This window comes from Pan paniscus, chromosome 17, assembly GCF_029289425.2.
Source record: "Pan paniscus chromosome 17, NHGRI_mPanPan1-v2.0_pri, whole genome shotgun sequence".
NCBI lineage: Eukaryota > Metazoa > Chordata > Mammalia > Primates > Hominidae > Pan > Pan paniscus.
Window position 1 is genome coordinate 37,908,716 of NC_073266.2, and position 14,369 is coordinate 37,923,084.

The window sequence follows — 14,369 nt, forward strand, 5'->3', positions numbered from 1 at the left end:
AAAAGAATAGAAAAAGATGTATCATGTAAACATTAATCAAAAGAAAGCAGAGTTGTCTATTTATATTGAGATAACATAGACTTCAGAGCAACTACAATTACCAGGGACAGAAAAAGATATTATATAATGTAAAAGGGTCAATCCACCAAGAAGTTATAGCAATCCTAAATGTGCATGCACCAAACAACAGAGTTGTAAAATATGTGAAGAAAAAACTAATAGAACTGAAAGGAGAAATGGACAAATCCACAATTCAGATTGCAGAGTTCAACACCTCTCTCTCTGAATAATTGACAGACTAAATAGACTTAAATCAGTAGGGTTATCGGAACCCTCCATGACATCATCAACCAACAGTATCTAATCACCACTTATAGAACACTCCAAACATTCCACCAAACAGCAGATACACTTTCTTTTCAAGTGCCCACATACATATGTGTATATATATACATATATATATATGCCAAGATAAACTGTATCCAGATCCATTAAACAAAGCTCAATAAATTTGAAAGAACTGAAACTGTACAGAGCATGCACTCTGACTACGATGGAATCAATGCAGAAAGATAAGAGGAAAATGTAAATACTCGGAAACTAAACAACACAATTCTAAATAACAAGTCAAAGAAGAGGCATAGAAGGAAATTTTAAAAATACACTGAACTGAATAAAGATTTAAAAACAATATATTAATATTTGTCAGACATAGTTCAAGCAGTATGCAGTACTAAGAAGTAAATTTAGAATACTAAATGCATACATCAAAAAAGAAGAAAAGTCCCGAGTGAATAATGTAAGATTTCACATCGAATATGTAGAAAAAGAAAAGCAAAACAAACTCACAACCAACAGAAGGAGAGAAATAATAAACAGCAGAAATCAATGAAGTTGAAAACAGAAAAGCAGAAAATCCATGAAACAAACACCTGATTCTTTGGGGGAAAAAAGTCAACAAAATTGACAAACCTCTGGAAAGACTGACCAGAGAGAGAGAGAGAGAGAGAGAGAGAGAGTGAGCCAGTTACTAATATTAGGAATTAAACCAGGACTGTCACCATATACCATGTGAACATAAAAAAGATAACAAAGGAATACTACCAACAATACTACACAAATAAATTTTATACCTCAGATGAAATGGACCATATAAACTCATAAACCACAAACTATTGCAACTCATCCAGTATAAAACAGATAACTTGAATAGCTTATACCTATTAAGCAAATTGATTGTATAATTTAAAACTCCCCAAAAAGAAATCTTCAGCTGGGCGCGGTGGCCCATGCCTGTAATCCCAGCACTTTGGGAGGCCGAGGCGGGTGGATCACTTGAGGTCAGGAGTTCGAGACCAGTCTGGTCAACATGGTGAAACCCCGTCTCTACTAAAAATACAAAAAATTAGCCGGGCATAGTGGCGGGTGCCTGTAATCCCAGCTCCTCCAGAGGCTGAGTAAGGCAGGGGAATCACCTGAACGTGGGAGGCAGAGGTTGTAGGGAGCAGAGGTCGCACCACTGCACTACAGCCTGGGCGACAAGAGTGAAATTCCATCTCAAAAAAAAAAGAAAAAAGTAATCTTCAAGCCCATACAGCTTCACTGAAGAATTCTAACGAAACTTTCAAGAAGAATTAACACCAATAATTCTTCCATAAAATACAAGAAGAGGGGCCGAGGTAGGTGAATTGCTTGAGATCCTCTGGGCAACATAGTGAGACCCCTCTCTACAAAAGAAAAATTTTAAAATTGGCCAGATGTGGTAGCCTGCCCCTGTACTGGGAAGGCTGAGGCAGGAAGATCACTTGAGCCTGGGAGTTTGAGGCTGCAGTGAGCCATGATTGTACCACTGTACTCCAGCCTGGGCAACAGCAAGACTGTCTCAAAAAAAAAAAAAAAATACAAGAAGAGGGCACACTTCCCAGTTCATTTTATGATGATAATATTACCTTAATACCAAATTAGTTGGGCGTGGTGGTGTGACCTGTAGTCCCAGCTACTCAGGAGCCTGAGGCAGGAGAATCGCTTAAACCTGGGAGGTGGAGGTTGCAGTGAGCCAAGATCGTGCCACTGCACTCCAGCCTGGGTGACAGAGCGAGACTCCATCTCAAAAAAAAAAAAAAAATTACCTTAATACCAAAACCAGACAGAGACATTGCAGGGGGGAAAAAAACCTACCAGCCCAGATCCCTCATGAACACAGATGCAAAAATCCTTAACAAAATATTAGCAAATAGAATTCAGCAATATAAAAAAAAGAATTATACATCATGACCAAATGTGGTTTATTCCAGGAATGCAGGCTGGTTCAATAATAGAAATCAATCAATGCAACCCACTACAGTAACTAAAGAAGAAAAACCACATAATCATATCAATACATGCAAAAAAATTTGACAAAATTTAACACATTTATGATATAAACTCTCAGAAAAATTGGAATAAAGGGTAACTTCATCAACTGGATAAAGATTTAAAACACCTACAGCTAACATTATGCTCAATGGTGAAAGACTGAATACTTTCCCCCCAAGATCAGCAACAAAGAAAGAATGTTCACTTTTACCACTCTTATTTTAATATAGTGCTGGAAGTTCTAGCCAGTGCAATAAGGCAAGAAAAGGAAATAAGAAATACAGACTAGAAAAAGAAATAAAACTGTCCCTATGTGCAGATGACATGATTATGTATACAGAATATCCTAAGGGATGTATTTTAAAAACTCCTAGAACTAAGAAATGAATTCAGCAACGTAATAGGAAAAAAGATACACAGGCAAACATCAATTATATTTCTATAAATGCAATGTACCGTTGCTATATGCAATTGCTAATTGAAAATAATATGGGTTTGGTTTCAACATATAAAGAGCTTGGAAGTCATCACTTCTGTCTTCAAAACAAGAATTAAGTTGGACAAATTGAAAATCAATAACTCTTCTTAGATCCATTAGAGAACTGAGGCTATGGAACAAACTTCAGCAGACCCTTTGTGTGGAGGCCCTCACGCTTTCCTGAGTTTTACCTCCAGGAACCCCACCAGACTCTCAGGGTGAAGATCAAGAGAAATCTCCTTGTGCTTCCAACAGGGAGAGAGGAAAAGTAGCCATTTTGAAACACCCCCAGAGCCCTCTGTTATCCTTAACAAAGCCAGACTGCAGGGAAACTATTTTACCACAGCTTGATAGACTGTGGTTTTACCAAAGCCTACCAACCTGGGGTAATGGATACCCCCAACTCCAGGCCACTCTAACATGCAGAAAGGGAAAGGGAAGTACTCAGGCTTATTAAAAGACTGAGACCTGATCACAGGACTGCTGAATACTTAATCCCACCCTCCCACATTACCACCACATCCGTAAGGCTCCTGTATAATAAGAGGGGTTACAGCTAAAGAACTTCAAGCCTCACACCATATTCACGGAGACTCTGTGGAAACACAAACATAACAGGAGGGACAAAAACAAGGGCACCAGAGGAAATTTTAGCCTCTGGCACCAAAGTTACAGCAAAGAGTAAACACAGCCTAACTCCAAGCCAGATAAACATAAAACCTCATATTAAAGGCCTGTTTACCTCAATTACTTTTATCTGATACATCATGTCTGGTTTTCAACAAAAAATGATAAGGGACATCCTGAAAGGAAAAAACACAGTCTGAGGAGACAAACCAAGCATAGATACAGACTCAAATATAACCGAGATTTTGGAATTATCAGGCTAGAATTGAAAATAACGAATTAATATGCTGAAGGCCCTAATGGAAAAAGTGGAAAATATGAGAGAACAAATGTGTATGTAAGCAGAGAGATGGAAACTCTAGGAAAGAATCAAAAGAAAATGCTAGAAATAAAAACCACTGTAACAGAAATGAGGAATTGTTGGGTATGATAGAGTGGCGCATTTGTCCCACCTACTTGAAAGGCTGAGCTGAGAGGATAACTTGAGCCCAGGGGTTCTAGGCTAGCCTGAGCAACATAGTGAGAACTGGTCGAAAGAAAGAAGGAAAGAAAGAAAGAAAGAAAGAGAGAAAGAAAGAAAGGAAGGAAGGAAGAAAGAAGGAAGGAAGGAAGGAAGAAAGAAGGAAGGAAGGAAGGAAGAAAGAAGGAAGGAAGGAAGGAAGGAAAAAGAAAGAAAGAAAGAAAGAAAGAAAGAAAGAAAGGAAAGAAAGGAAGGAAGGAAATAGAGAAAGAAAGAACGAAAGAGAGAAAGAGAGAGAGAGAGAAAGAAAGAAAGAGAGAGAAAGGCTTTGAAGGGCTTATTAATAGACTGAACAGAGCCAGAGGAAGAATCAGTGAGCTTGAATATCAATAGAAACTTCCAAAACTGAAATACAAAGAGAAGAAAGAATGAAAAAGAACAGAAAATGCAAGAATTGTGGGACAATTAAAAAAGGTCTGATATATGTGTGAGGGGGATACCAGAGAGAGAAGAAAAAAAGGAGCATAAACAGTGGGCAAAGGACACAAACAGACTTCATCAAAAGAAGACATACAAATGGCCAATGGGCATATGGAAAAACACTTGACATCACTAATCATCAGGGAGATGCAAATCAAAACCACAATGAGATATCATCTTACCCTGGTTAGAAAGGCCATTATTATAAAGACAAAAGTAATAGATGCTGGTGAGGATGCAGAAAAAAAAGGGAACTCATATACTGTTGATGGGAATGTAAATTAATACAGCCATGATGGAAGAGTATGGAGGTTTCTCAAAAAACTAAAAATATATCTACCACATGATCCAGCAATCCCATTACTGGGTATTTATCCAAAGGAAAAGAAATCGGTATATTAAAGGGATACCTGCACCCCCATGTTTATTGCAGCACTATTCACAATAGCCAAGATATGGATCAACCTCAGTGTTCATCAATGTACAAATGGATAAAGTAAAATGTGGTCTATATAAACAATGGAACACTATTTGGCCATAAAAAGAAAAAACAATGAAATCTTGTTATTTGCAGTGACCTGGATGGAATAAAAGGTCATTATCTTAAGTGAAATAAGCCAGACACGGCAAAACAAATACTACATGTTCTCACTCACATGTGGGAGTTAAAAAGACTGATCTCATGGAGGTAAAGAGTAGAATGATAGATACCCAAGGCTGGGAAAGGTATGTGGGTAGAGGGGATGAAGACAGGTTGGTTAATGGGTACAAACACCCAGTTAGACAGAAGGAATAAATCCTAGTGTTTGAGAGCAGAGCAGGGTGACTAGTTAACAACAAGGCATTGTATATTTCAAAATTGTTACAAGAGAGGACTTGAAAAGCTCCCAACACATAGAAACGATACATACTCAAGGTAATAGTCCAAACACCTTCACTAGATCATTTACACATTCTATGCAGGTAATGAAGTATCACATGTACCCCATAAATATGTAAAATACTATGTATCAATTAAAAAGTTGGCACAAGTTAAAAAAACACAAAGGAACAGAAGAAATATTTGAAGTAATAATGACTGAGAATTTTCCCAAATCAATTACAAGACACCATACCACAGACTTAGGGAGCTCAGACTACACCAGAAAGGATAAATAGCCCCAAGTCTATACATAATTATATCATATTCAAACTGTAGGAAATCAAAGACAAAGAGAAATTCTCGAAAGAAGCCAGAGGTATGAAACCACCTTACCTGTAGAGAAACAAGAATAAGAATTATATCATTCTCTTCAGAACCACACAAGCAAGAAGAAAGTGGAGTGAAATATTTAAAGTATTGAAAGAAAAATACACTAACCTAGAATTCTCCCCATGAAATTATCCTTTAAAAGTTAAGAAGGCTGAAGACCATCCTGGCCAACATGGTAAAACCTCGTCTCTACTAAAAATACAAAAATTAGCTAGGCATGGTGGCACACGCCTGTAACCGCAGCTACTCAGATGGCTGAGGAATGAGGATCACTTGAACCTGGGAGGCAGAGTTTGCAGTGAGCCAAGATCAGGCCACTGCACTCCAGCCTGGACAACAGAGGGAGACTCTGTCTCAAAAAAAAAAAAAAAAAGGTGAAGAAGAAACAAAGACTTTCTCAAACAAGCAAAAATTAGAGAATTTGTACCAGTAGACCTGCCTTACAAGAAATGTTAAGAGAAGATCACTAAGAGTTGGATGTGAGGGCAATCTGGCTGCGACACTGTCACCCCATTGACCACCAGGGTTGATTCTGCTTGGCTGATCTAGCTGGCTAGGCGGGTGTCCCCTTCCTCCCTCACCACTCCATGTGCGTCCCTCCAGAAGCTGTGCGCTTGGTGGAAGAGGACGACCATCCTTGATAGACAAGGACCAGTCTTTGGTCAAGGGTATACGAGTAGCTGTGGTCCCCTGCTGGAACCTCCAAACAACCTCTCAAGAGTAAAGAAAAAGTATGTAGTTCAGAAATTCACATCTACTTAAAGAATAGCATTAGAGAAGGAATAAAGGCAAAATATAATCTTTTATTTTTTCTTATTTATAATTGAAAACAGTTTTCTCAACATAATAATAGCAAGTGGTGGCTCACGCCTATAATCCTAGCACTCCGGAAGGCCAAGGCGGGCAGATCACCTGAGGTCAGGAGTTCGAGACCAGCCAGACTAATATGGCAAAAGACTGTCTCTACTAAAAATACAAAAATTAGCCAGGCGTGGTGGCGCATGCCTATAATCCCAGCTACTCTGGAGGCTGAGGCCGGAGAATCACTTGAAGCCGGGAGGCAGAGGTTGCAGTGAGCTGAGATCGTGCCACTGCACTCCAGCCTTGGCGACAGAGCGAGACTCTGTCTCAAAAATAATAATAATAATAATGATAGCAATAATGTTTTCAGTGATTACAGACACCCTAGTGTTGGCACAATAGGAACATGAATGGAGCGCTCATTGTGGCAGAGATGGGGGCTGTACATGAGCCCAATAGCAGGGTCCCTCATTCATCAAGGATGATGAATGCAGAACAGCACCATCCCTCAAGGAGACCAGCCAGTCTCTTGATGTCAAGTGATCTACACTAGACTCCGTCTATCCTGGAAAGAGCAGGAACTCATCTTGACTGGGCTCAACACTTATTTCAGTCATGGGTTGGCCTTTTCTGCTTGTAAAGCTTCAGCCAGAACATCTGAGTATTTATTCTATTGACACAAGATCCCACATGGCATCACATTGAACCAGAGGACCCATTTTACAAGAATGGAGGTGCAGCAGTGGGCACATGACCATGAAATCCACTGACCCTATAACACACTGACAGAGCAATGGGAAAGCCTCTGCAGCGCAGGCTCTGACATGATGACCAGTGAGAATGCAGTGCCCATTCTCTGGGATGCAGCATGTAATCCAAATGAATAACCAGTATATGGTGTGCTATCTCCTAGGTAGAACACATGGGTGCAGCAAATCAAGGGTGGAAACAGTTCTTACCATAATCCCAGTCATCTCCTTTTTAATTTCTGCTTTGGTTCCCACGACTTTGGACTCTGTGCATTTAAAGATCTCGGCCCCAGAGAGGGAATGCTTCTACCATAGGCACAGCAAGTCTTACTAAATTTCAAATGATGTGTTCTCACCCAACACAATGGGTTCCTTCTGAGAGAGCAACAGTCAAGGAAAGGAGTCATCATACATGATTGTCCTGATCATCAGGAGGAGGTAGAGCTGCAGGAAAGGAAGAGAAGGGTATGTTTGGCACCCTGGTAATCACTCACCTGTCTCTCAGCGATCCTGCATTCAATTTTAACGGTTAAAAGGAATAAATGTGGCCAGATGCAGTGACTCAAGCCTGTAATCCCAGCACTTTGGGAAGCAGAGGTGGGAGGATAGCTTGAGCTTAGGAGTTCAAGTCCAGCCTGGGAAACATGGCAAAATCCCATTGCTACAAAAAAATAAAAAATAAAAAATATTAGCTGGGCATGGTGGCATGTGCCTGTAGTCCCAGCCACTTGGGAGGCAGAGGTGAGAAGATGGCTTGAGCTTGGGAGATCAAGGCTGCAGTGAGCTGAGGTTATGCCACTGCATTCCAGCCTGGGTGACAGAGCAAGACCCAGTCTCAAGAAAAAAAAGGGGGGGATGGCTGGGGAGGTAAGTGCAACAGCCACAGCCTGAGAAGGGCCTGGTAACTGGGAGCTCAGACCACTCAGGGATGAGGATCTGGATCATCCCACCAGGTGAGCCACCACTTCCATCCACAGAGGTGCCCACTAAGGGTTAGGGGAATCTAGGTCAGGTGGTTAAGGGAAATGAGGAGCACCATTTTTGTCCTCGACAGCAGCTGCTGTGGCAGGGGCTATAGTTTGTCCCTCTAACTTTCCTTTTACAAGTTTCCCTCGGGAAGACAGGTCCATCAGAATCCTGAATTAGCTTCACCCAGAAATTATATAGAAGCCAGTGGATCTGGCTGTGTGCGGTGGCTCACACCTGTAATCCCAGCACTTTGGGAGGCCAAAGCAGGTGGATCATGAGGTCAGGAGATCGAGACCAATCTGGCTAACACGGTAAAACCCCGTCTCTACTAAAAATACAAAAAATTAGCTGGGTGTGGTGGCACGCATCTGTAGTCCCAGCTACTCAGGAGGTTCAAGAATTGCTTGAACCTGGGAGGCGGAGGTTGCAGTGAGCCGAGATCGTGCCACCGCACTCCAGCCTGGGTGACAGGGTGAGACTGTCTCAGAAAAAAAAAAAAAAAAAAAGCCAGTGGAACTAAGTGGTGCAAGGGGTGGACTGTAGTGGAAGCCACAAGGTACTGCCCAGATTCCACCATCCATACCCCTGCCCTTGGAGCCCCTGCCCTTAGAATTGAGGCCCTCATCCTCTCAGATGCTGGGAGTGTTGGCAGCTGACAGTTCATAGCTGGGTTCTCCTTCCCAGTGATTGCCCTTGGCTGAAGACATCCACCTTGCTCAAGGTCATCCCCCCTTCCTGGGGACTGCTCATGCCCCGTGACTGACAGTCAATGAGAAGTTTTAAAGCACAACTTCCTTGCCCCAGTTTGGAATGCCTTGGGATCAGCCATCCTAGGTCCAGAATTCACCATGGGACCAGCTGACACCTTTGTTGTGACTTGGTTACAGCCCAGCCTCTCTCTGCCCAGTCCTGGTTTCCTCCCTCCTCCACCTGGGTGATCTGAAAAGCACATTCAAATTAATTTTCTGCATACAAATCTCAGACTCAGAGTGCTTCCGATGGAAACCAACCTGCAACAATCCCAAGAGTTGGACCTATCCCTTTCTATGTCTTCTCATTTAAAACATTAAGATATCCTTAAGAAAAAAAAGTCCCTTTAATGTCCTCTGCTTATGTGGAGCATTAGCTTTCTTAATAGTATATCAATACCTTATTACTGTTGTATTTTCATCCTTAGCCCTATGCTCTGCTTTTCGTCTGTTACGTAGATCATTAGAAAGCAAGAGCTCTTCCATGAGGTCCCTACACGTCTCATGGGTTTCTTAAACATGAGTCCTGCTTTCTCTTTATCGGGACCATTTGTGATAGCCCCTTGAAAATTACATTTTTAGTTCTTCCCTTTTTTTTTTTTTTTAAACAAAGTCTTGCTCTGTCACCCAGGCTGGAGTACAGTGGCGTGATTTTGGCTCACTGCAACCTCCGCCTACCAGGTTCAAGTGATTGTCCTGCCTCAGCCTCCTGCGTAGCTGGGATTACAAGTGGGCACCACAACGCCCTGCTGATTTTTGTAATTTGAGTAGAGACAGGGTTTTACTATGTTGCCCAGGCTGGTCTCCAACTCCTGACCTCAAGTGATCCACCAGCCTCGGCCTCCCAAAGTGCTGGGATTACAGGCGTGAGCCACCGCACCCGGCCAGTTCTTCCCAATCCTCCCAATCTTCATAGCCGTGTTTCCTCATCTGCAAATAGGTGTCTGTAGATTTCCATTGAATTTTTTTGTGTTCTACTTTTGTAAAGACTAAGAGACATGGCTGACCCAGCCAATGTATGATTAACTTATCTTAAAATTCAAACGCCAGTTTAGACCTATTCCACTAGACCCTCCTCCCCTTGTCCCCATATTCTCTAGAGTATTAGCCTACTGAGAAGCAGGAGAATGCACTATTGAGTGAATTGAGAGGTTCTTCCCTGGCAGTGAGTGGGATTCAGAAATATTCTGGGGCCCCCTTTCCTTTTTTGGAGTGGACCATGCCCTTAGGCCACCCCTTTAAGGCTATGCATGGTGTGTGGCCAGCCCAACCACTGGGCTTCAGCCTGGGTTCCTGGTTTTCTCTTCTATCATCTGCTGGGCCAGTAGCCAAGGCTGAGCCCATTCCAGTTGGCTGAGACTCTGCTTCTCCTAGTTTCTGCCAACTTTCTTTGTTTCTGGTATTTCTACTTTAATTCATACGTTGATCCTTGGGCCAAGACTCTGGTCAACAGGATACCAGAGGAACTCTTGCTTCCCAGAATGCCCCCTCCTTCCCCTGCCCTCAGATCAGGCCCTTCATACTGATGTTGGCCCAAGTTGCACCTGTTCCCATCCTGACTGCACCTTAGTCCACACTAAGACCTTGAACCTGAACTGTTAGCATCTTGCAGCCTGGGTGAGTTCCCCTGCCCTGTGCCAGGCACCTCAGCAAAATCCTCACAGTGAATGCTTCCATACCCATCACTTCAGCTAGTACTGCCGCTTTGACAAATTAGTCCCTGTTAATGAGAATTAAGCCCAGGGTAGTTTGTTCCCCTGATTAGATCCACACCCTCTGAAGGGTAAAATTGCTGGCAAAGCAAGTGAAATGTTCCCAGAATTTGAGCATTTATCTTAATGGGGCTTTGTATGAGGATTTAATTTAGGTTTAGTCGTGACCAAAATATCCTGCCTCTTTGTTTTGTTGCCTGTTATTAAAACATTAGTCAAAGCCTCCATCTCAGCAGATCTATTTGTTATTTTCCCACAATTACATTTTTAAAATTTTCTTTAACTTCAGATTTGTAGCTATGCAAAATGATGATATCTTACTCCAAAGCAAAAAATAATTTATAACAGAAAACAAGCAGTATTAACACATAAACAAGCCACAGTGGAACAGTTTACTGGGATTTGTAAAATAGAGCACTACTGAAATGCCAGACACTCTGACATCAACTATATGTCAGAGGGGCTAAAAGTCAAGTACCAAGAACCAAGATGTTCTAAGGATTAGCAGGGAGAGTGTCTCATAATCAAGCAGTAATAAGATGACTAAGGTTATAATAGTCCAATAACTAAGATATTTGTTGCTATTTCCAAGGACTATAAGTAGCTTAAAATGTTATATTAAGGTATTTGTTATAATTTCCTAAACCTAAGATCCTACATTTGTAAATATTTACTCAAAATCGTTTGTTAGCGTAACCTCTTAAGCAAATTACACTTTGCTTGGGCCAGTATTAGATTTTATTTTTATTCTGTAGCCCAGGTATACATACTAGCCCTAGATAAACCCATGGTGGACAATTTACACATGAACGAAGAATCATTTGCAGGTATAAAGCCAGTGAATAGTCAAAATTGCACAACGTACTACCACCCAAGCAAGTCTATTCTTTATAAGATTATCTGCCCTGAGCTCCGTAAGTTTGTAAGTGGCCACCCTGTTTTCCTTCAAACTGGTATTCAGCTAAGTGGACAGGCTAGGCAAATCTACTGGCAGATTCCATCTCATTATGCTGGAACAATGACTGGAATTTAAGGAATGATATATGAAGCAAGATAATTTAAGACCACCAAAGAAGTGACAAAGGGAACCACATTTTTGTGTGTCCCAGAAGCTGTCCTGCCTCCAGATCAACAGATGTCTCTGCAAGTTCAGCACAGGGCAAATGGAGGGCGCACTCAAACTTCAGGGCCCTTTGTTTAACCTCATGTGCTCCAGGTTGGCTCTTGAGAATTAAAACCCAAAACTCACATTACAAGCATCTTTCAAATTCTATTATTGAACTAGAGATATGGAAATAGATCTAGACAAATTATGGGGGTGAGGGGATGAAGAAGGGACAGGCAGCCGCTGTCCTCTAAGGTTTCACAAAATGGAAGCAGGCAACCCAGAGAGTCACTTTAGCTTCTGAACCGACTTCAGTAAAGGCTGGTCTTCTTCATGATCCGAAGAAACTCCTCCTCATTCACTTCGCCGTCCCCATCCCGATCAGCTTCGTCGATCATCTCCTGCAGCTCCTCATCCGTGAGGTTTTCCCCCAGCTCGTTGGCCACACGCTTCAGGTTTTTGAACGAGATCTTCCCGGTCTCATCGTCATCAAAGAGCCTGAAGGCCTTCAGGATTTCTTCTTTGGTGTCCTTCTCGGACATCTTCTGCGTCATCACGGCCAGGAAGTCATTGAAGCTGATCTTCCCCGTGCCTTCCTTGTCCACTTCGGAGATCATTTTCTTCATCTCTTCCTTCCTGGGTTCGAAGCCCAGCGCTCTCATGGCCACCTTCAGCTCCTTCACGTCGATGGTCCCACTTCCGTCCACGTCGAAGAGGTCAAATGCTTCCCGAACTTCTTGCTTCTGATCTTCAGTGAGCTCGGGCTTAGGTGCCACCTTTCTCTTTTGGCTGGTGGAGGCAGCACTGGGCTTCTTGAAACTGGAAGCCATCCTCCCGCTCTGGCTGTGATCCCAACGGCACCGCCCCACGCTCTCATTCGGGCGCCCCCCGTTGGCGCGGCGCGGGGCCACCCCTCGTTCACTGCCAACCCCCAAACCCGTTGGGGCTTGGAGCTGGCCTAGGGAACCTCTTCCTACGCCCTCACATCTGCGAGATCTTGCTTAGGCGAGAATCCGCGGTTCCCTCGGGTTATTAACCGGTTTCCACGAGTTGACGCCTGAGCTGGCAAGAACAGCCTGTAGCCACAGTTGTCTTCTGTAATCGACTGGCGCTGGCAGTTCTTTCCAAGATATTTGCTAGCATCCATAAGACCCCAGTTTTATAGGTTTATTTAGAGACTCTTCCTCTTTCTCTCTCTCTCCTCTCTCTCTTTTGACAGGAGTGCACTGGTGCCATTCAGCTTACTGCAGCCTCCACCTTCCAGGATCAAGTGATCCTCCCACCTCAGCCTCCATAGTAGCTGAGACTACAGGGCATGCCACCACACCCAGCTAAATTTAAAAAAAAAATTTTTTTTTTTTATAGAGACAAAGTCTCACCATGTTGCCCAGGCTGGTCTGAAACTCCTGGGATCAAGGGATTTCCCGCCCCAGCCTCCCAAAGTGCTAGAATTACAGGCATGAGCTACCAAGCCTGGCCTCTCCTTTTTATACCAATTAAAAAACCCTCTTGTTCTGGCGGCAACACCCAATGGGGTGACAGATCCTAAGGGTAAATTTAGAATAATCAAGATTGAGTGTGATCACTTGACATTCAATGTGGGGAAGGAGAAGGAAGGGAGAATATTAAAAGTCATACCATGTGTTCAACTTGACATAAATGGGAAACAGAGAAAATGGAAAAATTTATGTATAAAATTTGTAGAAGTTTGTCTCCTGACATTACACTCAACAATAATACAATGTTTCTGGCATGTTCTCAAATATGAAATGTAATATCCAAATGTATGATTTACTTTCAGTGTTTCCATTTTACATACTCAGTATAATTGCACTTGAATAATGGTCATAATTTCATTCATGAGGCTTTTGATTTGGAGGGAGGGAAGTTGAAATACTACATTCTGGTATTCTAGTATTTTTTTTTTTCTCTAACCTCCTAGCAGCATATTACTCTCCTTGCTTATCATCCAATCAGAGCTGTGCTAAAACCCACGCTCTGGTCGCCTTCCTTTGGCAATGGGCACAGGAGATGATGCAGGATATGTTGGGACTCAAAATTGCCTCCTGGGAATAAAGGGGTTCTCCTACAAACCAAAGAGCAAGAGGAAAATGGAAAAGAAAAAAAAAATTACCAAATAAGCCCACCAAGGAATTGCCTGTAGAATTACTTTGCATTCTTTTAAATAGTTACAGAAAAGAAAGCTGACTTTTTTTTTAGCATTCTCCCCCTGCCCCACCCCCTGCAATCAAATCTCAATCTATTTATATATCAATATCTTTTGTAACCTATGAAGGTTACAAAAGATGTCACTTTGAAGAGTTTGTGTTAAAGAGTTTTAATGGCTGGGCGCAGTGGGTCACACCTGTAATCCCAGTAATTTGGAAGGCCAAGGCGGGAGGATCACCTGAGGTCAGGAGTTCAAAACCAGCCTGGCCAACAAGGTGAAACCCTGTCTCTATGAAAAATACGAAAATTAGCTGAGAGTTGCTGCGCACAACTGTAATCCCAGCTACTTGGGAGTATGAGGCACGGGAATCGCTTGAACCCAGGAGGCGGAGGTTGCAGTGAGCAGATATTGTGCCCCTGCACTCCACCCTAGGCAACAGAGTGAGATTCTGTCCCCAAAAAA

General features: G+C 42.5%; 1 protein-coding gene across 1 annotated transcript; it reads right to left on the bottom strand.

Annotated features, from left to right (window-relative positions):
• Window positions 1–9,353: 9,353 nt before the first annotated feature.
• Window positions 9,354–14,108, bottom strand: CETN1 (centrin 1). The gene has a single exon (XM_055102576.1). The coding sequence runs from the start codon at window positions 12,565–12,567 to the stop codon at window positions 12,049–12,051; it is 519 nt and encodes a 172-aa protein (XP_054958551.1). The 5' UTR covers window positions 12,568–14,108; the 3' UTR covers window positions 9,354–12,048.
• Between the last annotated feature and the right edge of the window lie 261 nt (window positions 14,109–14,369).